This window comes from Chlamydotis macqueenii, chromosome Z (genome assembly GCF_036417535.1).
Source record: "Chlamydotis macqueenii isolate bChlMac1 chromosome Z, bChlMac1.mat, whole genome shotgun sequence".
Lineage (NCBI taxonomy): Eukaryota > Metazoa > Chordata > Aves > Otidiformes > Otididae > Chlamydotis > Chlamydotis macqueenii.
The window spans coordinates 1,331,661-1,357,750 of NC_141593.1; the positions used below are offsets into that span (position 1 = coordinate 1,331,661).

General features: G+C 39.4%; 1 protein-coding gene across 5 annotated transcripts in view; it reads left to right on the top strand.

The window, feature by feature from the left end:
- The window catches only part of DYM (dymeclin), a 211,006-nt gene that overhangs the window by 78,870 nt on the left and 106,046 nt on the right, over positions 1 to 26,090 (top strand). For all 5 annotated transcript variants that reach the window (XM_086770006.1, XM_086770005.1, XM_086770007.1 and 2 more), the window contains 4 exons: positions 4,125 to 4,307; positions 8,331 to 8,509; positions 13,984 to 14,109; positions 24,697 to 24,810. In XM_086770006.1, the coding sequence (XP_086626132.1) occupies positions 4,125 to 4,307; positions 8,331 to 8,509; positions 13,984 to 14,109; positions 24,697 to 24,810 (602 nt within the window). The remainder of the gene's footprint in view (positions 1 to 4,124; positions 4,308 to 8,330; positions 8,510 to 13,983; positions 14,110 to 24,696; positions 24,811 to 26,090) is intronic.

The following is a 26,090-nucleotide window of genomic DNA, read 5'->3' on the forward strand; positions in this document are numbered from 1 at the left end:
CATTTTGCGGTTAAGTGTTGCTCCACAGACTGTCAAACTAGATCAAAATCCTGGGTTTGTTTTCCTGGCTGTGAACAGTGTTTCTGGCCACCTTACGGAAGACCTCGGGTTCTCTGATGCAAAAATCATACCTTGCTCTTAAGTGAGACCTGCTTTCCTTGCTGTGCCTTGCATAGAATCGTATAAGCAGGGACGAAAGAAGCTGTGATGGGTAGTTTTGTGGAAGATAAGGAAAAAATGGATCCGCTCATTCTGTTTTAAAGGTAAAAGCAGTCTCTTCCCTCTCAAAGCGTATATATATTTGCCAGAAATAATTGGCAAAATTTTAATGTTTCTCTCATTGACAAAAAAAATCCAGTAACATGGTTACATGCGGAACTGAGTCAAGAAATAAAGTGATATTAGAGAACTCCAATTAAAAATAGATTACAAGTATTTTGCAGAAAGCAGCAATTGTGTAGCTGAAATAGTGTCATCAATGCTCATATGTCTGGGTGGCTTGTTTTAAGGTTATCGATTATTAACTGCACTAGGCTTAGAACTAGTGCCAGAAAGGTAGTATTTGGTAATGTAGAGCTTTTTCAAGAGTTTCTAGAATTTCAGAAGCACTTTGGGTCAGGATGCTGTTGCAGGTGATGTGCCACTTCATCCTTCTCACAGTTCAGTTGTTGCGTTTTGAGCGTCATAGCTCATCTTTCCACTGCCCAGAGAGACGGAAGGCTTTAAGAAGACTTCTGCAATTTGCATCTCCCTTGGTAAATAGCAAGAGTTAATTTAAATGTGAAAGAAATCCAAGCACTTCATGGTAAAGTGTCTAGACAAATTTCATTCCATGCTTTTAACAATGCTGGGCAGCGTTGGTACAGTTGGTGCAGTTACAGCTACCTATGGCTATGCTATTGGCTTGAACAGAAATTTTAAACATGGGATTTTCTTCCTATTATTCTGTTTTTTCTCTGTGGTGCTCTGAAGAAGCAGAATCTGAGATGTGATTCTGGGCACTTTGTGACTTTATATTAATTTAGTTTTCTGTTAACTAACTCTTAGGTTTGAAAAGAAAATGATAAGGAGAGCTTCTAAGGGATTGCAGCCTTACTTTAGTTTTTTTAATTTGCTGAAAAACTTAAATATAGATTAATAATGTCGAGATTTACGTAAATGTAAAACCTGGTGTAGCACAGGGGTATTTTAGATATTGTGGACATACAGTCTACAGCTAGAAACACTTAACTACTTACCTCTATCCTCCCTCTTTATCTTTTTAGTACTTTAATCTGCTGTTAATGATCAGAAACAATATTTTCCCTAGAAATATCTCTTGAGTATGTTGGGAGCACCAACCAATACTTAGCACCTAATTTCACATTGCATTGTGGAACTGAAAGGAATATTATGAACCCATTAGCATGGGATTGCTTTTCTGGAGGAACACACTTGCCAACAAGAGATGGGACTTCAGGAGGTTGCTTGGGTCATATATCAATGTGCAGATTTCTCTCGGATGTAATTACCTCATTCTCCCTGGTGGAAGATTCAACTTCGTTGGCAACATTTTGGCAATATCCCTCTTTTCCTTACTATTAAGGAAAGGTGTGGTAATGGCAGATGCCAGCCACAGAAGGGTGGGGTGGTGGAAAATTAAAAAAGAGAACTACACTAAAGTTTGAGAGGAAATGTTTGAAATTTGAATTCATTTAACAAATTATAAATATACAATTATTTCAGGTTTTCTTACTTTTAATATTTTATTTCCATGTTGCATATCTGGACAGCTCATGTGAGTTTAAAAGCTAACTTTCTGGTCAGCATTTTTATTCAGCTTTGTTCTGATTTAAGGACAGTGGATCAAAACCATGGTGATGAAACATTAATATAACATAATTTTTTTGCTAAGATGGCTGTAATTATAGTGCTTTTTATTACAATAACGCCTTCAAGCTGCCTAACACTGAGTGGCATTAGTTTCCTTGCCCTTGACATGGCGGCAGTTGCCTTGCAGTTGATGAAGGGAGCATTGGTTTAGGACAAAATCTCAGTATATAATTACATTTGAAGAAAAATACTCTTTGACTGGTTTGAAATTTTGTAGAGCTAAGAGTGTTTTTAATTCTTTTAATTCGTTATCCTATAGTTATGTTTTCCATTGAAGCAGCTTACAGATCTTTATCTTTTGCGCCTTGAATCTCTGACTAGAAGATTGACATCTAAACTTTCCTAATTTTTCTGTTGTCTTCAAGAAAGTGTGTCCTAATTAATTTTTGATTTAAAAAGGAAATAAGAATTTTGAGGTCTTTTTAAAGTTTTATAAAGTTTGTGCTGTGTAATTCAAGACTTTGACCTATTAAATGAATAATTTTATGAAATGCTCAATCTCTGACGTGAAATTTCAAGAGACACTAAAAAAATATTAACTGCTAAGCAGGTGTTTGGGGACAAATATAATCCAATGTGATTGGAAGAGCCTACTTCTTATCACCTAGGAATTTATCAGGAGCCCACATGTGATAAAGGCAGAGATCCAGTGACACTGAAGTTGTCATGTGTCACCATAGTGGGTAGGGGACACAAGCTTTAGCCTTTCCCCTGACTCTTTCCTCAATAGTGCTGAGTCTGCAGCATCTCTGCTTCAGCTTTGGGGCTTTTCTTGTTTTTTGCCCTGGTGTAATACAGTCTCATGGGTGCTGGCAAGGAAGTAAGGATTTATGGACTTGCTGGAGATGGCTCAGGGGAGTCCTCGAATCCTCCCCTGCTGCGCTTTCTCCCTTCCAGTTGCTGTTGATCGATATTTGGGCACATAGCTGGTTGACTTGGTTCACCAATGCTGCTGTAATTAGGAATTTTTAAAATGGTAGTTTTAGTATTGGAGTTAATTTTTTTTTTTTTAGTGCTGTAAAGAATTAAGTATGAAAATTACTCTGCTTGCATTTTAAGCTCAAATATCAAAGTTTAAACAGTATGATACTGAGTTTTAATGAGCAGTCTTCAGTGCTTTATACTGGCTTTATACTTTATGCTTTAGTACCTGAGCTGGATATGCACCACGTATATACATCTAGATAATGCCAACAAGTGTTCTTACTGCAGTTCATGAGCAAAGAACTGAGACTCGGTGTGCAACGGTGAGCTCTTTACATTTTTGTATCTAATAAATCTTCACAGGTCTAAAATGGATGAAGTTTTGGTGCTTTGTTACATCGGTATTTTGGAGGTAGTTGTGAGACAACAAAAAGCTGCTTACCCAAGAGGAATCAGTCTGGGTTTTTTTGATAGTACCAGTAGTGACTTGTCACTTCAAACTTTACTTTTTAACAAGATTTTAACTTCAAGTTACTGTAAACAGTTTGTACTTTCATACCTTTACATCATATATGCAGTCTCTTAAAATGAAGTTTCAGAACAGTCTAATGACTTCCAACCGGAGTGCTTTTTCAAGTTGCTTCATCTTCTGAAGGAATGCAGAAATATACGTCTGAGTTTAATAGTACTGTAACTTTTAAATTTAAATTGCTGATGATTCTGGTTTTGTTGAATTTTTTTTCTAAGAAGTTTACTATTTGCTGTTATGTTGTCTACGCACAATGAGCAATGATGATGATCTCTACTGGACTCTCGATCTGGAAGTTCTAGTTCGAGTGGTATTAGTTTTTGTTGCTGTGTTTTGCCTAAAATATGCTTAGTTTATTAAAATTATAATACCTGAGGAAAATGCTGCGTGATGGACCAAGTAGGTTTTGTTAGAAAGGCAACATAGAAGCTCCTTTTCGTCTCATAATATGTTAGCATTACCAGCTGCATGAGTCCTTCAGCTGGTATCTGCTCTGTGATTAAGGTTTTCCCTTTCAAATGCAGGCTTTTGTTTAACCTCTCCTAATTCCCTTACCATGTACTCCTATGACTTAATTTTCTTGAATTTCCAGTAATCTTTCGATTCCCACCTCTCTGGGCTTACTGCTGTGTTACTCCCGAAATTGTCATTTTGAGAAATCAAGTAGCCAGACCCATCGTCTCATTGTACAGGACTAAATTACTTTTCCCTCTTCTCTCTACTTATCTGTCAGATTGTTATCTTTTCCTCTAAAGGAGGAAATGTGAACACACTTAATATTTTTCCCTTTTCTCTCTAGCTGGCCTGTGGACAGTCTTCACACTAGGTGGAGTGGGGAGTAAAACAACGCCGCAGCTGGAGCAGTGCTCCCCTCTAGCTAACCAGAGTCTACTGCTTCTGCTGGTCTTGGCTAATCTGACTGATGCTCCAGATACGCCGAATCCCTACAGGCAAGCTATTATGTCCTTCAAGAACACACAAGGTTTGTATCTGTTCTTATTTCTAAGCGTGAACTGATGAAGTGTGAAGTTGCTGCGACTACTTAGAGATTCTCTTTCCAAAATTTGTTTTCCCTCCAGCCAGCCCTTGGAAGAGCAATAATAGTACATTTTCTTCTGGGAGTTTTGAGGTGGAGTTCCTCTGCTGCTGGAACTTAATGTCAGGGGCAGAGGGAGAAGGAGACTCTTTCAGACTTGAGAAATTTTAGAAAGCTTCATAATTTCATAAAATTTAAGTATAATTGGTCCAAGAGTTTGCAGGAGTCCCCTAAAACTTTATGGCACTTGGGGAAATTCTGTTTAGCCAGAGTCATGTTCCTTAAAAGTTAAGAGACACAGTTAAATTGCAAACTGTTTTGCTAGCTATATTCTTGTATTGCGAATGTGAGGAGAAATAGGTTCATGTCAACACTTTCATGAGACTTGTATATATGGAGAGCTTCAGAGTTTTTTCAGTGCTTGCCTGGTTTCTGAGGAGCCTGGTTCCAGTCCATGTATCGGCTAACTATAGGTGTGATGCTGTACTGGCTTAGTGCCCCGCTGCAGAGGGTCTTGCTTGGGATGCAGTGATGCCCTAACACAGCTTGGACCTCCATAGCTGCGCTTGGTGGCGGTTTTTTTTTTTTTTTTTTTTTGTTCTCATAGATACCTTATCCATACACTTCAATCTCTTCAAGTTTTAGTCAAAGAGCTTTACTTTTTGTTGGCTCTGCGCAGGTTGACAGCATGCACAGAGCTGCTCGGCCCAGCTCAGCTGCTGTATAACGTGTGAAGCCATGTCAGTACCCTTGAGTTATTAATTTTATTTGTGGTGAGTTTTTGTATTCCTTAAACCATTAAGTTTTTAGCAGATTGAGCTCTTAACTTCATTCACCTTTACCTAGGAAAATTTTTGGGTTATTAGGGTGTAGAGTTGTTCTCATAAGAAGAATTCTTAGATTTCTAACATGCCCCATTGATTTATTGAATACTATTTACTGGTAACTGAGATCAAATTCTTTATAGGCTATTTTTTTTTGTTGTTATATAAATGGAGAACTTCTACAAATTCTTTATTTTTGTTGACTTTGTTTAATGTCACCAATAACTAGTAACATGTTTAGTTGAAAACTGTTATACACGTATCATTAGAAAATTTTAAAAGTAGCATGAAAAGCCATGTTTTTTCTAGATGCGTATGTTCATGGAATGGCTTATTGTTTATTGTTTCCTATAAACTTGTTTTCACTAGCAATATTTATATAACTGAACTTAAATTTGATTTCTGTGAACATTGTGAGGGGCTGGTAAAAGGAAAATTATATGAAAAAGAAAGGCTGGATATGGTCACAGTGATCTATAGTCTTTGACTGTATTATGAAAACTGTCTTTTTTTGTTGAAGTAATTTATTTAATTTAATTGAGGCAAAGCCAATCAAATTCAGGATAGTTTTCTTTGTTCGACATGGTCTAGAATAGCTTAATTTTTCTGTTGGTCAGTTTAACGTTCTGTAGAATACAGATGTGCTGCTGTTGCTGATAAGTTTCTTCAATACTGTTTTGGGTTGGGTTTTTTTACAATTTTTTTGAGCCCTTAATAAAACAGGTAGTGAAGCGCTATACATGTAAGTGCTATGGTTTAAACATCCACAGAAGTGAAGCTTGAAAATCAATGGATATTCCTCAGCTAACGCACCGTAGCATCAAGTTGCTGCTTAATAGAGCACATTGAATTGATCTGATTTTGCTCTCTACGTCCACATTTTTTCTAGTGAAGAGAAATACTCACCTGAAGCAGGACCATTTTAACCCAGCTGGTCCATGATATCACAATCGATGTTTGAAGGGGGCATGGGGGCAGAAATGGTGATTCAGAAAAGCCAGATTTTGGCGTCTCCTCACTACGCCTGTTGGTACGTAGGTTTGAGGAGAGACAGGTTTTCCGTCACCGCTGGGCTGCATCTCTCCTCCGCGTGCCTCCCCGCTCCTGGAGGAAGGAGAAGTGTTTGCTCCAGTACCTCCTGCAGAGTTCAGCTGAATGGCTGGAGCCGTCGGCACTCACCCACGCCAAGAGAAGCAGCGGCTCCCCTGCACGCAGTCTCCGCAGGGCCCCCAGAAACCCAGTGGGAGCCAGGGCTCCTGTGGGGTTCCTGCAGGTCTTCCAAGCACTTTTTCCGTCCAAAGAGGGTGGAGATGTTGTTCAGAATAAGTGACAGCTACCAAATTCTTCCACGCTGAAAGCTATTTAGAAACTTCGCTAACAGTACAGGCTAAAAAGAAAGAGGAAAGGGAGATATCCACGTCTGAATGAGTGTGGGGAGAGTTTGTATGATCAGTCCCTATCAATGTAGAGATTTCTCCGTAAAAGTGGAGAAGCTTGCTAAGAAACCATAGGAGTATTCATTTAAAAGCCAAATTTGTGTTGGCTCACGGTTGCTGCCCATGGACAGACATGGTGACACTGTTCTCACCATTTTCCATGATGAGGCAGTCTATAATATCTGAGAAATCTTTCAGGATTTGAGGAAGAAGGAAATTTTGGGTGAAATGCAACAGTGGCTGCCTGTTATGCTGGCTATCATAATACAGTTGGCTGTAAAATGGCTTGTAAAAATGCAGGGTTTGAAATTTGCTTTTTTTTTTTCCCCTTTCTTCTTCTGAATCTTTTCTTCCTCTCCCTTAAAAATCACTTCTGTCTGCAGATCACTGTGCAGGAGTAGTAGTAGTGTTGTCGTGCTTTCCTGACTTAATGCATTTTTAATAAACAATAAACAATTCAGAAAGCTGTAGTCTGTTATTGTGGGAACTGAGGAATTTTAGTTAAATTCTTTGACTTTGGACATCTTGTTGATAGTAATACAGAAATTTTTAAGCCCAAACCTTTAGTATATTTCAGTATCCAAACTGCTATTGTTCCCAGAATATCATCTTGCCATGAATTTGCTGTAATTTTTCCATATGTATAGCTTGTTTGTGTGCTGAGAAAAGATAGCCTTTGTATTCAGTTGCCAGGATGCTGAAATAAATCAGCCCAAGAAGGCAGACTCATCCTACTTCATGTATCATCACAGAAAATGCATGTTTTGGTTGGATGTTTTTGAACAGAACTGGACGGGAAAATACTTTATACAAATTTCCGTGAAGCTTTTTGAGAGTTGAAAAATGTACCTGCTCTGCACTGGAAGAAAACCTTGTACTCTCAAAGGGTTTTCTTTGTGCAGAAAGCAAAGGCAAAAATCTCTGACTTGAGGAGATTGGGAGGCTGAATAAGGACATGAAGCTGGCTTTCTAACATGAGTATGAGCACTTCCACTGTCACACTTGCTTTTTCTGTTTCCACTGGAAATTCCTAGATGTTAGAGATCTGTGCTGACAGACATTTTTGTTGAAACTGGTGAAGCTTCTTGTGAAAAGCTTGATGTGAACAGGAACAGACTGCCGTTACTGTGAGTGATGTTAGACTGAATGACGTGGTGTTTGGAATCACTAAACTCCCCACCACGCATGCATCTTTTAAAGTCCTGACAACAGTTATGCTACGCTGAAAATACGCTGGTAGTCTTGACCTATGCACATCTGCCCTTCATGCTGGGGAATGGATAGGAGCTACTCCACCTTTGGGGTGCAGGGTTTGGGAACGCCTGAGTTGTCAGTACACTGGTTCCAGAGAAGGCACTCTAGCTGCCCTCCTTGACATAGCTCCGGGGATTGCCTTCCTTTCTCACAGTGCAAGCCATTGGGATGAGCAGAATAGCTTTATGAAAAAAAAAATCAGTGTCTTGTGCAGATATAGGGGTCTCACCAGAGCTCATGTGGGAGGACAGCCTCAGCTTTTTGACACGACTCAAGCTTCATGAGGCCCTGTTAAGGTTTATGACCATCGGTGATAAGTCATGGGTTATTTGTGTTTCCTCCTTACTGTGATGTCCTTATGAAATATTTCCCCCCAGAGGTTTTTATAAAGTTAGCAAATAGCTGGATGGTAAATGTATTTATTAAAGGTTGTTTTTTTGATTTCTTTATTTCAGACAGCACTGCTTTTTCATCATCAAATCCACACGCTTTCCAGATTAATTTTAACAGTTTGTACACAGCTTTGTGTGAGCAGCAGAAATCTGATCAAGCGACTCTTCTTTTATACATGCTTCTGCATCAAAACAGCAATGTACGGACGTATGTGTTGGCACGAACAGACATAGAAAATCTTGTAAGTATGGCTCTGCTTGCCTTGTGCTCATCATGAGGGCTTGGTCCTGAAAGCTTGGGTGTCACCAGCTGCTGGCGTTCCCTCTTCTGCAATGGGGACAGTAGATTTTGGCTCACTTACTCTTTTTTATTATGTAAATAGTACTGATAAGGCCACCAGGCTGTCTTTTATTCCCTCTTTCTCAGTGCCACTGTCTGAGCCAGGTCAAACTTGCTGACTTCTGGCTGTGCTGTAAGGAAACTGGTAGCAGATATCATACTATTCATTCAGGCCAAAAAGTTACACAAGCTTACTGTGTGCCTATCAGGATAATAGTTAACAAAATGAGCTGTAACTTGACAAATATTCCAAATGTCTTTCAGGGTTGACCTGAGGCTGAAACTCCTCAAGGAGCAGCTGACAGATTTTACAGAGCTGCAACTGTAGTGACTTTTTAGCTGCTTTAAATAGGTTTGTGGTTAATAGCCAATACAACAGACACCTGGTACAGTTTTTGTAGGTTATAAATTAGCTTATGCTCCCCACGACTTTTAGCAATGTCACAAACCACTTTAACAAATCTTACTCATTAAAAAGCATTTCTTTAATAAGATAATGGCTGTCTAGGGGGATTGGTAACGGAATAGAGAACCCTTTCCATTTTAATATTTGAAGTCTTGCCAGATGATTAGATCCCTTGCCTGTGTGATGGCAGATATGGAATGAGTTTGGTCTCAGTCCAAGATCTAGCAGATGTATTGCTAAAATCAGAGTTGATAGACGCCACAGTTGGCAAACTTGGGTGAGATGGTTGCTGTTGAATTGATTCAAGACTGAACTCCTGTGTTGTCTGCTGTGGATTATCTAGGTGAGGGCTGAGTAAATTTGCATGAATTCTGTAAACAAATGGTCGTATTTAATTTTCTGGGTTGTTGGTATGTGATATGACAAGTTTCACAGCTGCTAATCGTATCAATTTACTTTAGAGAAATAAAGGCTAGGTGTGTGCATTGGTTTATAATTATGACGTCTCATGTATTGTAAAAGTTCCAGAAAAAGCATGTGCGTGTGTCAAAATAACTCCAGATGCTGGTACTCAGATGTTCTGCCATGTGGGATATTTTAATATATTATCACCTATCTTCTTACTCTCAAAAAAAAAATAATCATACGTAATCAGCAACATTACATACTTTGTGGGAAAAGCTGAGAAAACTGAGCCAAGCACCACTGCAAAGTCAACAGCATGTCTGATTTATTTTTTTAACACCAAAATTTGAAACTGTCTGCTTTTACTTTGCTCTTCATGCTTACTGTTGCTTTTTGTGATCACTGCTGACACATGACTGACATCTTTGTCCAGTCCTCTGGCTGAGCCAGACACAGGAGCGTTACTGGACAAAGAAATCATGATCTTCCATTTACAACCCTGTGGTGAAAAGGGCTTATTCGGTCTTGAGTTTATAACAGAGAGGAAGGGGCAGGAGTAACGGAGCTGGTTATTCCCTTCCCTATATGGCAACTGCAAGAGTAGCGCTAACAAGTTGCATGCTATTCTGGTGGTGTACTACCATACTTCATAAAATATTTACAGGCTGTTGAAAAACAGAGCCTAGAGAAACTTTTTTAAAAAAAAAAAATAAAATTGAAAATTAACAACAGAACTGTGAGAGGCTTAGAAAGCTAACTTAGCTCGGTTGGTCAGAGAAGAGCTTGAGAAGCGTCAGGATGTGTACGTGCCTTCGCAAGGGAACAGCCTTGAACAGAAAGCTGTCCGCTTGCAGAGAGAGGTGTGATGAGAACTAAAGCCTGGAGGTTGAACCCCACAACTTAGAGATATGGGAGCAAAGCAGTTAAGGTAATTAATTCAGAGGAGAAAATGCTGGCAAAACAGTGCTCTCCATGGGTATTTTTGAATGGGGGTGGATGGCTTTTTGGGGGAATATGGCATAAATTAGTGGCCTCTTCATGCAGGGCCAGTTGGGTGAAATATAAGAGTTTGTGCTATATGAGAAATCAGGTCAGCAGTCAGCTGAGTGCCCATCTTAAACTTTTAGGGGTTCTGCAGGTTATTCCTGTTTTACCTCACTTGGTGCATCACATTAGTTGTGTTTTCCCCTCTTTTTAATACTTCCTGGGTTTGATGCCCGGGAAGGATCACTAGCAGATGTTCTGTGACATTTCCTAGGGGTTTTTGAAATGTCTTTGCTCTTTTGTAACTTCAGCTTAATTTGTAAATTGATTCAGTGTGTTCTTCTTAACTGTTACAATAGATAATGTCTCAGCTTGCTTCCTGATTTGTGTATGAGTCTACCTCTGTCAGGCGATGCATCTTTCTTGCTCTTACAGTAACAGTCTGCTTGGTAGAATGAATAGGATGTTTGTATGTTTTCTGCAACTCACAGCATGTCACTTTGTATCGTTTTATAAATTAATTGGCTTAAATATCTGATGCTGTTAGGGAATTTGGCTGTCTTGTTGAAGGTATTTGCAAGGATTCTCCAGGAGGTGGTGGGACTAGTGAAACAGGGGTCAGTTATTAAATTTTTTTCATAAGCATAATGTTGTGGTCTGTGATGGGAGAGGATTGAACCTTTTTCTGTTTGTAAGAGCAGTTAACGCCCATCAAAATGCCAGTGAGGTACCTGCTTGTAAGAAATAAGCTGTTCCTGTTGAATGCATTTGCTTTGGCTGCTGAGCTGTGCAGCGCTGCTGTGTGCTGTACATTTTGTTGCTGCTCAACGTATCTGTACCGAAATAATGTATGTGATGATGTATTTATATTAACTGATGGTACAGCAATATTTTTTCTCCTCAGGTATAAATTTAGCTTAAGCAAGTTACTCGTGTGGCTGTGTGGTCTTGTATTTTTGTATATTAGAGACAAACTATTTTAAAACTCTTTGAGGAAACTGGTCCTGACCTTGGACTGAATATAGCACCTGAAAATTTCAGTGTCTGTTTTTGTCTGCCTCTTGTTTTGGGGATTAAAAGTAGCTTTTTAATGGTGTCTGTGTCTCGCCAGTTAAAAGCTGCTGCTGATGGAGGAGTGTTAGTAATAGTCTAGCAGTGATAGCTTAATGACTGTGAATAAAAGGGCAACAATACACAAAGAAGCTGTTATCGTCTTTTCGGTATGTGGCTGGACAATGCCAGTGCATAGGAAGCAGTGTTTACAATTCTAGATAAATTTTAATATATTTAAAATTTTAATTTAATCTTGTTTCCAAACTTTTTACCTAGGTACTGGCTTGTCAAATAGTTTTTATTCTGAGCACAGTAATACTTGTCCTAAAGGGGTGCGTACCTCAGCAGTCAGTAACACAAAGGAAGAAGTGTTTGGAGGAAGAAGGGTTATAGAAACTGTATTGATTGATTCAGTTTTCATCTGGAAATGGCAAGTAGAGAGAGTTAAATTGCCACTTGTCTCCTTGAGTTTGTGCTGGTATGTAGATGGAGAGAAGTCTGAAAGATGAGTGGGATGTGTGGCTAGGGCAGTGGAGGTGGGAAGAAGAGGTTTCAAAAGTTTTGAAGGTGTTTCTAGGGCAGGGAGACTGAATGTAGTGATCAGGAGAGCCAAATCCCTCTTCAGAGTGAGTGTGATTTCAGTAGGTAGTGTGAAATTTCAGTGAGAGTGCTTTCATGTGTTGGCTCACAAGGAAATGTCTGTAATGTCTCAATGTCAGAATCAAGGAACCCTTTTTTAATGTAGTTTGTAGTAACACACTTTTAGTACTCGGAATGCTTAAAGAGCATGAATGCACTTTTTCAGCTACAATTTGACCTCGTATTAATGTGCGTAGATAGAGGAGGTATGTTGGGCCATTCTGAAGGAATACACGGGTGTTTGGGAGCTGTCTTAAAAACTCGGAAGTTGTTCCCCTGGATGCCTTCTGAAAGGCTCCTGTTCTCTCTGCAAAGTCAAGTTGTAAATGCCATTCTTGGGTAGTTTTGTGTTACTTCCCACTATATGCAGCTTATCATAACACATGGACTTGGAAATGGCTTTGAGCTTATGCAGTGCAAAGCTGTGTACAGTATAAATACTTGAGATGGAAATAGCCTGAAGAGTGGACGAATGTGGTGATGTTTATCTCCCTTTCCCCACATCCAAGTAATATGTTTTTGCGATATGCTAAGTAGATACTCTAAGGAAAACCTGGTCTTTACTCTCAGGACCTATATTCACAAAACACAAAGACATGGACTCCAGTTTCAGCTGGAGAGAGATATTTGTGAAGGATCCTTTGAAATGGTAAAGGAAGGATGTTCACAGTGTGAACATACTTTTTTTTTTCCCTCTGCTTTTGTTATGGTGTTGTCTTGACCCTGCTCAAAGCATCTGTCAAAAGCTTTGTGCCATGCAATATTTAGATCAATCTCACTGGTTTTAATAGAAACTCTTGTGTGTTTTGGTATGTTCCAACTATTTTGGGACTGCTTGATTGTAAGAGAACATTCTGGTAACTTCAGAGGCCTGTGAAGCACTCTGTGTCCTGGCTGCTCACCAGAATAGGTTTCACATGATTCATCCTGGTGCAGTTGGCCTGTTTTGAAAAACAGCAAGTCTTTAGGTGTCTAGAAGCTTCTTGGAACAAATTCTACATCTCATCCACTATCTGGGAAGAGAGAATTCGCTCCGGTTCCTTTTTCCAGGGTATTTTGTGATTTAGGCCTGTTTCTGCAGCCTGGGGAAGCCACGTACAGAGCCAGTGAAAAGCTAATTTTCAGTTGGTAGAGAGACAACGTTTGCATCTGGATTAACTTTAGAGTAGCATTCAGGTATGCTTGCTGTTGCAATGAAATCTCATTTTCATTATTATTGCAAGACATTGGCTTAAACTGTCCGTCCTGGTGGAAATGTTGCAAGACCTTGGGCTGAACTCTCATCCTAATGTCAGTTCTCTTTGGCTGCATATGATCTAGAGTTGGAAAAACAGGCCTTTTCTAGTCTCAACCCAACCCAAACTGGTTCTTTTCTGGGATTATATCCACACACCGAAATGAGGTTTGAGTTTCAGGTCTCAGAATGCCTCTGTGCACCTCAGCTCCAATATACCTGGTTTTATTTGATGAGAAAAGTCCTTTCAGACCAGGCTTGTGGTAGCACAAATGGTTAGAAACTATTGTTTTCCTGCCTGAATGTGTGAAAATCTTGTTTGACCATTTTATTTTCCCATAGACTGGAGGGTAACTAAAGCTTTCAGAGCCTATGGTAGCTGGTATGACTGGAAATCTCATTTATTAGGAATTGAAATTCCATGTCTGGCCACAAGAAAGAATGTGTTTAAGTTCTCTTGTGGAGACAGAATGAAACAGATGGAAGGTGTTTGAACACTGTACGTCACTATTTAGGGGTGGTTATTTCAAGACTGGGAAAACGCTGTGATATTGTTAAGGGCAGGGTGATACACGGGAGGTTTAGAATCTCCTCTGTTTATTGTCTGAGGTGTCTGAAAGACTAAACTAATACAAATGTTTTTCCTTCCCTAAAGGTTCTGCCAATTCTTGAAATTCTGTATCATGTTGAAGAAAGGAATTCACACCACGTTTACATGGCTCTTATCATTTTGCTGATCCTTACAGAGGATGATGGCTTCAACCGATCCATTCATGAAGTGGTGAGTTGTTGTTTTAATAAATAATTCCTCAGCTCTAAAAATCATTTAAATATTTATTTTTATAAAGATGCATCTGTACATCTGTTTCCTCAGCAGAGTATGTGTTGTACAAATTTGATGGCATATACTTATTTCTTCCATAAGGACTAGTAACCCAAAGTTAGAAGAGTAAATTCAGAACTTTCCCAAGTGATGTGAACAAACGTGCTCCCTCTTGTTGAGGAGATGCTGCGTATACCTCTTTTTCTGTCTTTTTTTTTTGGTGCTTCCTGTTATGAATTAACGTAGTAGGAGCCAGGCAGGCTGCTGCAAAGATGCTGACTGTTTGCTGGGGAAATGAAGGGGCCAGAAGAGAGAAAAACAGAAAAACTTTTTTATTTCTCTTGAAAAACTTTGCTTAACCAGTTTGATGCAGCTGAGAGGAGTTTTTAGTTGGAGTTTTATTTTCCAGAGTGAACACTGCTTCCTTATTTGGCATTTCTTTTTCTGTCTTTCTGCTAGATTAATATCTACTTTATATTGTTTGTACAGTATGATCCAAATTTTGACTAGCTTTGGGCCTTGAGCATTTGCACTGGAGAATACCTTAGATAATTATGTTCTAGTTTCCTAGCTTCTAAAGCTATGATAATGCAGATGATCTGCACTGATTTTATTTACTTTTTTTCACTGGGACATGGGAACTCTCTTTTGGGGTTACATGAAATTAATGAAATGCAAAGAGCTGGAAGCAAGTTTCAAGGTATCTAAACAGAACTCTGCTTCCAGGTAGATTCCCAGCCTATTTTGGAGGGAGCTGGCATTTTTTTCTTGGTGCCAAGCAGTAGATGCTTACAGTATTTACCCTTTGAAATTTCAGGTTATTTCCTATTGCTCTGTATGTAGAAAGCAAGAAGAGGTGATGTTTATGTGTAATTTCCTGGGAGTACCTTTTAGGAGGAGTGCCTATAGTAACCTATAGATGACTAAAACAACATTTTCCCGAAGCTTGCTTCTGCCTCACCTTTGTGTGTCTTGAACCTACATATATGCACTGTATGTGTGTGATGTGCATTTTTAGGTTCCATGTCACTAAGTCGTTTAACTTCTCTCATAAATTGAGGTTGTTAAGGGTTAGAGTGCAGCAGGCAAAATTTCACTCCTGCCTCAGTCTCTTCCCCCATCATTCTTCGTTCAATTTAAAGGCTTTGCACATGGTCTTTCGATAAATTCCTTACTGGGTAAGTAAAAGTGGAAGACTTCGTTAAAATTGTTATGAGGATCCAGCTGTGGAATGAAAACATAAATCAAATTTTCTTGTTCAGTTTATTCTTGCCTTTACAGCTAATCCTGCCAATATAGTTGTAGTATTTTCTGTTCAATGAATATTTGTTTACTACTTCCATTTTAATAAAAACAAAACCAAACACCACCCTATTCCTTTTACCCTGCACTGATTTTTTTTTTTTTCAGCCCTGCCTTTGCTTCTTCCGTCTTCTTCTCAATCTAATCTTTGATTTTAATTCAGGTTTTCACTATCTGCTTCTTTGCTTTACTCTGTGGTTGTGTTTCCTTTTACTCTTTCCTCCACTCTTTGAGGGATGGAGCATGTTTCATGGCAAAGGAGAATGCTTTTCCACTCCTGTGGTGCATTTCTTATTGAACTTGAAGGCTTTTTCCTACTCCGTACTCTTAATCTTGACATCATGTGGATGGGCTGGAGAAGGGAGAAAGAGGTCATATTCTCATCTTCAGAACTTGAACTGTGCACTTGGAAAGTCACCTAAATAAACTGTGATATAGACAAGAGTTGATGACTGTGATACCAACTCTTAAGTATTCCTTATAGACAGGATTCCTTATCTTACAGAAAAATCACAATCTGTTATACTTAAAAAAATAAAATAAAATTACTGTCTTCATCTACTTGATCAATGGCATTCCTGAACTTTACAGAGGGATGTGGTTATCCAAATACAAATGCGAGCATCGCATCTTGTGAACTGTTGGGATATGGATCTGTGGGTAGTGGCTTCCTACAGATCCCATGATGGGAAATGAGTGTAGTTAGCTCCCCGCTTTGTGGGAAAGGGATTCAAAATCGTAGTGATAAATCCCTTCCCCTCACCTATCTTTTTGAATTATTTAAATGGATGTTTCTGGATATGAATGACTAAGTTACTGTTCAAAAACTGCAGTATAAAGTATGAAATCAGTCTCATACTTTCTTAAATACTAACTTCATGTCTTCTAAATGCTGAGAGGGTGTTACAGGGTAGCAAAATGAATGGAGTCAGAAAAACTGTATAGGTATTTCTGTAAAATGGGAACATCTAACATCAGTTACACAACTGGAATGAAACTCTGATTCACTGAAATATTTATCAAATTTTAGCAATTACAGCAGGATTTTTTTTTTCCCCTATCACTTGGGTGAAGTATGAAGAAAAAAAGGATTTGATGTATTTTAGATCAAGCTGTTTTTCTCTCTGCTGCTGTACATCCTGTGTACTGTTCTTATAAGAATCATGACTGCAGTGTCCATTTATGGGCTCTTTTCCTTTGTGGTATGTAACCCACATTTATTTATTGATTGTTAAGATTAATTTTAGTAAGCACGGTTTTATAAATCTCGTTATTATACGGACTGTTAAAGAGCTCAGGAAACCACAGAAACTGTTTTTGACTGCTGAAGCATTTTCTGTTTAAAATGAATGTGATCTTAACTGCCTGGAAAATATGATCAAAACCATAGGTCCTGTTCCTGCAGTTGGCTTAATGCTGTTAGGTCCCTAGACTCTAACCACATAGAGCTCAATTTCTTTCACTAATAATAATAACAGAGTAAACAAGTAAATGCAAGAATTCCCTAAAGAGCACAAGTATTGGTGATTTTTCTTCTCTGATTTATTTAAATGTAAATAAAATTACATCAGATGTCAAAATAACATCATATAATACTTTATGTAGCAGTAACCTCTAATACTACTATTGCACTTTATGCCGTAGTAAATAGCGATAGACTGTAAATCACAATTTAACGGAGTTTATTTTTATTGCGTTAAGAAATATCTCACAAGCAAAGTTATGGGAAACTGAGAGTCTCAGTGCTCAGTATCTGTAGAACTGAGTTCCTGTTCTTTGCATCTGCAGTTCTTGCACCCTGAGTTGTAGGTGTCCAGGAGCCTCATGTTAAAAAGAGTAATTAATCAAAACCTCTTAATTTTTTATTCCTTTTAAAAATTACTCTTGCAAGACCCTCACACTTCTGAGCTTTTTGCTTTTCTTCTTTCCATCTTTAATATTATCTGCAAATGAATGAGATTTTTCAAATTGTGGCACTGATTTCAGGCAGATGGTTTTGAAATGTAAGGTACTCTCATGTTTTGTGCTTCTGAAACTCCAGAACAGGTGAGGGGTGGTGGGTGGTTGCTGTGTTGTTTTTTAAATAGACATTTCATTACATACATACTATGGTTGCTTTTCTTCAGTATGAGGGAGAGGAAAGTAGAGGTGACAAGGACTGGTATGTAACTTTTTACCTTTGAATTTTGATGGTTTGGTTTTTTAAGTAGTGGACTACTCCAAGCCATAGTTGTCTAAGTGAATGTCATTTTCCAGGACTGGTGTCTTTAAAGTTTCAGTGAGAAGCATTGGCCATTCTGGAATGAGACTAGGGCTTGAACATGTCTCGTCCGTGTTTACAACGGTCAATGTGTTCTTTAACAAGCTCTGATAACTTCATGTTTTGCATCAGGAACTTGAAATTTGGCTGGTGGTCTTTGTGCTAGGGCTCTGCTGCTGATAGTCTAAATTTGACCAAATTGTAAGTCTCTAGGGGAAGGGGAGCAGTCTTTCTTCATCTGCACAGCAGATACATAGCTGGAGGTGGCCTGATGTCCGTGGCAATGGAACATTCTTGTTCTGCTGCTCCCAGAGCCAGCTGGGCTGTGTGCATCCTCCCCTGCCCAGGGAGCATGTGTCAGGATACGTAAGGACAAGCTGGAGTTTGTGTAAGTGCTGCTTCCAGCTCCTGGGGGATGGGACTGTGCTCCCAGTGATCATGGAATCCCAGAATGGTTTGGGTGGGAAGGGTCCTTTAAAGCCTACTCAGTCCAGCCCCCCTGCCAGGAGCAGGGACATCTCCAACCAGATCAGGTTGCTCAGAGCCCCGGCCAACCTGGCCTGGAATGTTTCCAGGGGTGGGGCACCCACCGCTTCTCTGGGCAACCTGGGACAGTGCCTCACCATCCCCATCATAAAACCTTCCTTCCTTCTATCCAGTCTGAATCTGCCTCTTTGTGTTTTAAAACCATTACCCCGTGTTCTTTTGCTGCTTGGCAATGGTTGAAGCCACATAGAATCATAGTATCGCTTAGGCTGGAAAAGACCTTTAGGATTATTAAGTCCAAACGTAAACCTAACACTGGTAAGTCCATCTCTAAATTATGTCCCTAAGCACCAAGTCTACACGTCTGAAGAAACGCATAGGAACAGGAGCCTGATGTGACAACAGTTAGGAGAAATTAGAGAGAGGCTGTGGCTGGCAGCACAAGGAATGTGGGATGGGACACTGTGAGAGAGCACACGATGGGACCTGAGACTCCAGGCTTCCATCATGATGTGAATCAAGGAACTTCCGCTTTCGTTGGTAAAGGATTCTGTAGGGATATGCCCCACGAAATAACACCAAAGGGTATGGGAAGAAACATGGGCCTCATTTTGTTTATGGGAGGAACCTATTTCACTCATAAATGAGAGACTACAAGAAATAGCTTATTAGCGATTTAATCAGAAAGTTGATCTTTTATGTTGTGGTAGGTGTATTTTATCTCGGAGAGAGGGGAAAAAGCCAACCCTTGCGTGTCATTTTAAAGCAAATTGAGTTAAATTATTTCTTTTCAATAAGCATCTGGAAATATGTCCCTTGATGTACTATTGCTTTGTATTTCCATGGTGTGTGATGTCAAAACAAATAAGTGTTTTATACTACCCACTTTAATAGTTACGTTTTGTTTTTAAAAGTATGTTTAATTTTCAGTATTCTAAGCACACAGAAGTCAGGAAATGAAATGTGCAACCACAACTTTTCCCTGTTATATGTTACAGAATGATCATATATGGTTCTTCAAATAACATTGTATTTTTCTTCTGGAAGGTTCAAGTGCTTGGCTTGAGATATTTTTTGTTGTCAAAGTGCTTCTTTATATGAAATCTTTTATTGAGAACAGATATATTCATGTAGTCATGACTAAGCTGTTTTTAAGAAATCGCAAGCGATTAATTGCAACCAAAGTCACCGGCAACACTTTGGTGTTTTGCAGTTCTGGAGTAACCCACTAACTTGCTGTATCTGACCATACATTTCTGCTTAGCAGCCTTGGGATGATCAAGCTCTCCTCTAGCAGGATATCTTCTTGCAGTGAAGTTCGTATGCGTAACCCATACACAACTAACAGCTAACATATGCAACAATCCATACACAACTAACAGCTTTTTAAATTTCTGGTTGCCTGTTTGGTTGAAAATACATGTAGCTTTGTCTTTCAGGCTATTCCTGTTAATCCATGTTGTCCAACCTGACTAGTTGTCCTTGTTTACAGAAACTGCTTGGATGGCTTACTTTCGTTTTCAACCATAATAATTTTGTCTTAAAATAATATTAGTGACTTGTTTTAACCAGAAGTTATACCAGTTTCCACTCACAGCCTGCTGCATCTGAAAACCTTTCTTGTAACGATTTAATGTTTCCTATTTGTTCCTCAGCCTTAACGATTATTCCCTTAAATACATCTTGAGTCTTTTCCCCCTATTCGGATTTTTCTGTCCTTTTAGCAAAAGGTGTTTACTGGAATTTGTCACGCTTGAGCCAGTTGCTGGGACTGTTTGCCACCTTAGCCAGCACTGCACTGCTATTAAACAGTGGTTTTCCTGTCTGCAAGTTATAGTCATTGGCTTCACTTTAGCTCCCCTGTGGGAAATAGGAAGGTGCTGACAAAAATTCAAGAAATTCAGCAATAGGCATGCTGTAACGTGCGTCATGCTGCCTTGCAGTGACTCATTCAGAAGGATTGGTCAACAGTGGTCCGTTGGCTGATTATATTGGTGATATTCCAAATCCAGCTAGAGGGAGCAGGGGGAAAATGCAATACAAAAAAGTGGATTGATGGAAAAGAAATAAAGATAGGGAAGATAATTAGAAAGGGAGAATAAGAACTTCCTAATTGAAGTGTTCTTTTTTAATACAACTTTTAATATTCTCTCCAAAGAATTATGTTCTATTTAAAAACAAGTCATCTGCAAACACAGCAGTGCTGTTAATGTTCTTGTAGGACGTCTAGATAGCCTCCTCGTACTCCAGTGGAGGAAAACTATCATGCATTAAATATTTCAAAAATTAACAACTTTGAAGTGTGCATAAATCCTATCAGTGCACCTTGGGTTCCTTATTTTTGAATGGTTGAAGATGATTAATAACCATGTTCACTGGCATTAGAGTTTGATTTGATTATTTTTTAAAGTAGAAGTTATAATTGTTATAATTGTGAGGTTAGGATCTTTAGTAAAATTTTGGACACAGTTATATTAAATATTTTGATGTGCTAAGTCAGTCCCTTATCAGAAAATAAAGACATGGATTGTAAATGCGGCTGCTTTAGAAACAAGGAGGTTTTAACGTAGGGAAAGTCCCTGTTAAATAAGGTCTTCCAGCAACTCTGAGTTTTTATTACAATAGAATAAAAAATAATAAGGTATACGTAGGGAAGGTTAAGTGCGACTCATTAAGCTTCAGCTAAGTTTCTGTGGCTTGTTGAAGAGCTTGCTCATTGATATAGAGAGACTTGTAGATTTAGGGTCTGCCTATCGATTTTTGGTGGTGATTCAGGAATTTTCATCTCTATAGATAGAGACGTTAGGATATTCATGGCAGGTTCTTACTTTGACTACGGCTGCAGCATTTGTATTGTAAAGCCTTTGATTTGCCACCTGCAAAATTTATAAGAAACAAAAATGCAGGGTTTTGTTGCATGGTAAGCTGAAATGATAATAAATGGGAGAATGTGATTCAGCTAAAAAATGTAAACTTTAAGGGAGTGGAAGTGCTTATGATGGTCGAGTAGGGTATCACAAATAGTAGCGGATTTAAACTGATAAATATGGTAAACTAAAAAACAGCTGGAAGAAGATTTGTAGTATTGAGATATGTGAGCTCTGGAATAACCTACCTCGCGGAAGGTTGGTTGCTTGGCTGTTGTAGTTCAGCCCCGCTCAGGACCAGACTGCGCAGTCTCTCTCTCGCTCCCCCCACCCTTCCAGGGAACACGGAGAGATAATACAAGAAAAACGGCTCGAGGTTTGAGATAAGGATGGGGAGAGATCCTTAAAGTTATTGGCAAAACAGACTCGACTTGGGGAAAACTATTCATTTATTTCTAAAACTAGCAGGAGAATGAGACAGAGAACAAGATAACCTCCCCCCACCCCTCCCTCTTCCCAGGCTTAACATTATCTCTGCCTCCTTCCCCCCCCGAGCGGCACAGGGGGGAAGAGGGAATGAGGGTCGCGGTCAGTTCATCACGCGTTGTTTCACGCGCTACTTCATCGTCGGGGGAAGAACTCCTCGCATTCCTCCCCTGCTCCATAGTGGGGTCCCTCCCATGGGCCACAGTCCTTCGTGAAACTGCTCCGGCGTGGGTCATCTCTTCCACGGGGTGCAGCCCCTCCAGAACGGCTGCCCCAGCGGGCCCTCCACGGGCCACAGCCTCCTTCAGGCCTCCACCTGCTCTGGCGTAGGGTCCTCCATGGGCTGCAGGTGGATCTCTGCTCCTCTGTGGGCCTCCATGGGCTGCAGGGGCACAGCCGGCCTCACCATGGGCTGCACCACGGGCTGCAGGGGGATCTCTGCCGGGAGCAGCATTACTCCTCCCCCTCCTTCTGCACTGACCTTGGCGTCTGCAGCCGTTCCTCTCACCAGAAATTCTTCAAAACCGGCTCAGGCAGACGCCTCTCGGGATCCTTTTTACATCTTATTCACTTCTCATCTCCTCTCCACTTCTTGCAGCCGGGCCGGGCCGAGTCGGGCCCAGTTGGTTGCCCGGCAGGAGGCCAGAGGGTGAGGCCTGCAAGGCCCACGAGGCTCGCGCTTCCCCCTCTCTGCCCCCACTCAGCTTCTTCACATCTTCTCTTCTCTTTTTTTTTCTGTTTTCCCCTTCTTAAATATGTTATCGCAGAGGTGTTATCACGGGACATTCTGCTACCAATTGGTTCAGCCTTGGCCAGCAGCAGGTCCGCTCTACGCCCGGCCGAGCCCACTGAACAAAAGGGAGCAACTTCTAGCAGTTTCCTACAGAAGCTGCCACCTTAGGCCACCCCTCACCCAACGAAACCAGAACATTGACTGATGTAAAACAGAACGAAAAGATTCTAAGGTTTTAAAGGTTTTAAATATATATATTTTTTCAGTGTAACCTCTAAAGACCAATGCTCTTTTCGCAATAGGATTGGATAACTAGTTTCTTTCCAGTTCCAATACAATTCTATGATATATAATTTTCATAATAATTATAAAACAAAGCAAATTGTTATTTAAATGTGTTAAGTGTGCGTAATGCTGTAGGGAAACCAAAACCGGCTTTAATGACTGATGCTATGGGTCTTAAAGTTAATACAATGTTTTCTATTTATAAACCCAAGTATATCCTCTCTTCACCTCAGCTGCAACACACCTTTGCCTTTGTTTTTGTTCCTTCTCAAAAATATAGTAACCTGCCAATATGCAAACTGAATATAAGAGTAATTCAGAAAGTTTTTCACAGATGCAGGCTCTGGGCTGAATGGAAGAAGCTGTGTTTGTGTAGTAGCTCCTGGTTTCCTGTTTCTTTCTCAAATCTGGGTGAAGAGAAAAAGATTGCCTAACATACTGCTTGTAAGCTGAACAGTGCACATGACCGTAACTACTGATCCCCTTAAATATGTAACATGCAGAATTTCAAATGACAAATTTACAATTGTGGAAACGAAAAATTCCAAGTGAACTTTTTGGATTCCGGTTCCAATCTTCTTTTAGTGACTAGCAACCAGGTGGCTGCATCGTTTGTTGTATGAGGGTTTAGGTTCTGCAAGCACTATCTCCAAGTGCTGGGTTTTTGTAGTATTTTAAAATTTCACTAAATTAATATATACAAATGTTTTTAATTTTGCTTTCCAGGTACCTCTTCTTTTTCACAAGTAGAATTGTGGTTCTTTCCAGTAGAGTTATATGAATATCTGTGTCTCAGACAGAAGGAGTGAATGGTATAAAAGCAGCAGCAGCTTGGAGTAATTTCCAGCGTTGCCTTTCCCTTTGTCTTCTGCAAGTCATTCAGTGGCCAACTCTTACCTCCTTATAGAAAATTGGTTGCTTGCTACTTCTCCATCTTCTTTCTTACAGAAAGAAGAGGTTTTGTTGAGCAAGCTCGTTAGTTGGGAGGAAGAGGGCACTGGAAGAGCAGCAATGATGTAAGATGAAGGGCGACAATTCCTTTCAGTCATCCAAAGGAGAAGTGGAAAGAGGGAATATAGTCAGAAGTGGTTTTATTTAACTTTTTGAGAGAAGTGATTAAAGTTGATTGAGGTTAATGATGAAATTTGGATTTTTTTTAAGACATCTGTATGGTTTCATTGAGCGTGAATTTTCAATAAAATGTACTTAATGTATCAAAGATGAAGTTATACGGAGTGATAGCTCTGTTTGGAGTAGTCCTTGTTAAGCACACTTTTATTTTTATGCAGAATAAACCTGAATTGATGGAGGATCTTCATGTTTTTTAGGGCAGTTGACTAGTTTTTACCAGTCCTTTAAAGCAGAGATTTTTTTTGTGCTGATGTTTGCTATGTCACTCCAGGTTGGCCAGCTGATTAGGCTAAGGGGAAAGAGTGGATCGGTTCTCCTTCTACAATAAACTCAAATAGCGGTAAACTTCCCTGATGGTGGAGGGCACTGAAGGATGTGAAGCTCTTAACCTAGCTGATGACTTTCTCTAACCTATTAAGGGAAGAGACCTCCCCTCTGGCAAGAGAAGGGCTTGAGTGTGAAATCAACACTTAACCTGTCGATCAGCCCAGCGTCCTTCAGCGTGTGCACTCTTGCCGATCAGTCAGAGCTCGTACATGCTGCCTCTTGCCCAACGTGTAATGAGGGAAAGTGGGACGGAATTGGCAACGTTATTCAGATGTCTAGGGTGGAACTGGAGGCTTTATAAAGTGTAAAGGGTAAGATCAAAAAGAACGTAGGAGTGTGATGGCACAGGGCATAGAAATTAGGGAATTGCCAAATTTAATCATCTTTCTACACTTAGTGTCTTTCCACATGACTTATAATGAAGTTGATGAGATCTACTAGGTGATAATACTGCAGAAGTCTGTCCTTTTTATTTTCCTTTTTTTTTTTTTTTTTAAATTTTTAAGGTTTTTTTTAAGTCTTGCTTTAGAATACAATAGATCTTGGTCACATTTGAGGCTGGAAGCTAATTTACCTGTCTTAAGGGATGTGAGAGTCCAGACATCTTTCTGGATTTTTATTCAGATCTAGGTGCTGAAGAACTTTATTCTCTTTGTTTTTTTTTTCAGATATTGAAAAATATCACGTGGTATGCTGAGCGTGTCTTAACAGAGATCTCACTTGGGAGTCTCCTGATACTAGTCGTGATAAGAACCATCCAGTACAACATGACACGGACAAGGGTAAGAGTTACGTGTAGCACTTACACACGTAGTGTGAATTTCTAACTTCAACAGTACGAATTCAATTTCAAACAGGGTGTGGGATTTTCTTCATTCTGTTGCAGCAGTTGGCATCTGAATTTACAGGAGGGAGGGAAATGGGAAGATCAGCCGTATTAACTAAGCACAATGTTAAGTTGTGCTGAACTTTTAAGACAATTTCTGTATGATCATCCAGTTCATTGTGTAGGATTCTCTAAAGACCGTAGTTCAGGCACAAAACTCCTCATCTTTGAATGAGAAGAAAAAATTCCTTAGTTGGATGAGAAGAAATGATTCCTTCTAGGTTGTTTGCCTCTCTTAAATTGCTCAGAAGTGGGAATTTTAACTGTTTATTGTTAGTGTTTTTATGAAGTACGATGGTCACTGTGCCATAAAATCTTTTTGAACTCAAGCAAAGCAAAACTACTTCAACTTTATAGCCTCATCTCAGATTGTTTTCGTACATTTTTCAAGATTTTGATTCTGTACCTTATCTCAAACGTATAAGCATGGTACAATACACTTTTGAATATTTTCAACAATTGAAGCCATAGAAGTTTTTACATGAAAAAGTAGCAAAAAAAATATATATTTTAAATTGGGAAACTTAAAGATCTCACTTTTATGATCACAAGAATTGGAAGAAATGAGGACAATCTTGGCCTGTATTTGTAGGATTTGGAATCTGTTATGTTCTGTAAATGCATATTTTAGACTTCAGTAGGAAAAATAAATCCATGTTGGACTGGGTAAGTGGACAAGTTTGGTTCTGTGAAAACCCTTGACTTTAAGGCCATTGACATTTAAATACTTACCTAGTCAGATGGTTTCAGGGATACTAACAAGGGGACCAGATCGCTGAAGTATCATATGGTTGTATTTGTGTCATATATAAAATGCTTTGAAAGAGTTTATAGGGAGATGAGTTATGAAGCAGAAAATTTTAGGATAAGACTACAAAAAGGAGAGAGAGGAAGGGAGAGGAGGAGAACGTGTTTCACTATTGGTTAAATCTGTGATGGCACTGTAAATCAACATTGCTAACAATAGGAAGGCATACACATATACATATATGCATATACATGTACACATAGACACTCTGAAATCTGTATGAAACAATCACTCTTTTATAAGCCTTGTATTTTAAGAAAACATATTTAAAACACCACAAAGTATATACACTTTGCATTTCTGATATATGGTTTTGACCGTGTCCTTTAAAGCAACATACAGTACTCAGTCTTTTGAATGATTCCTGC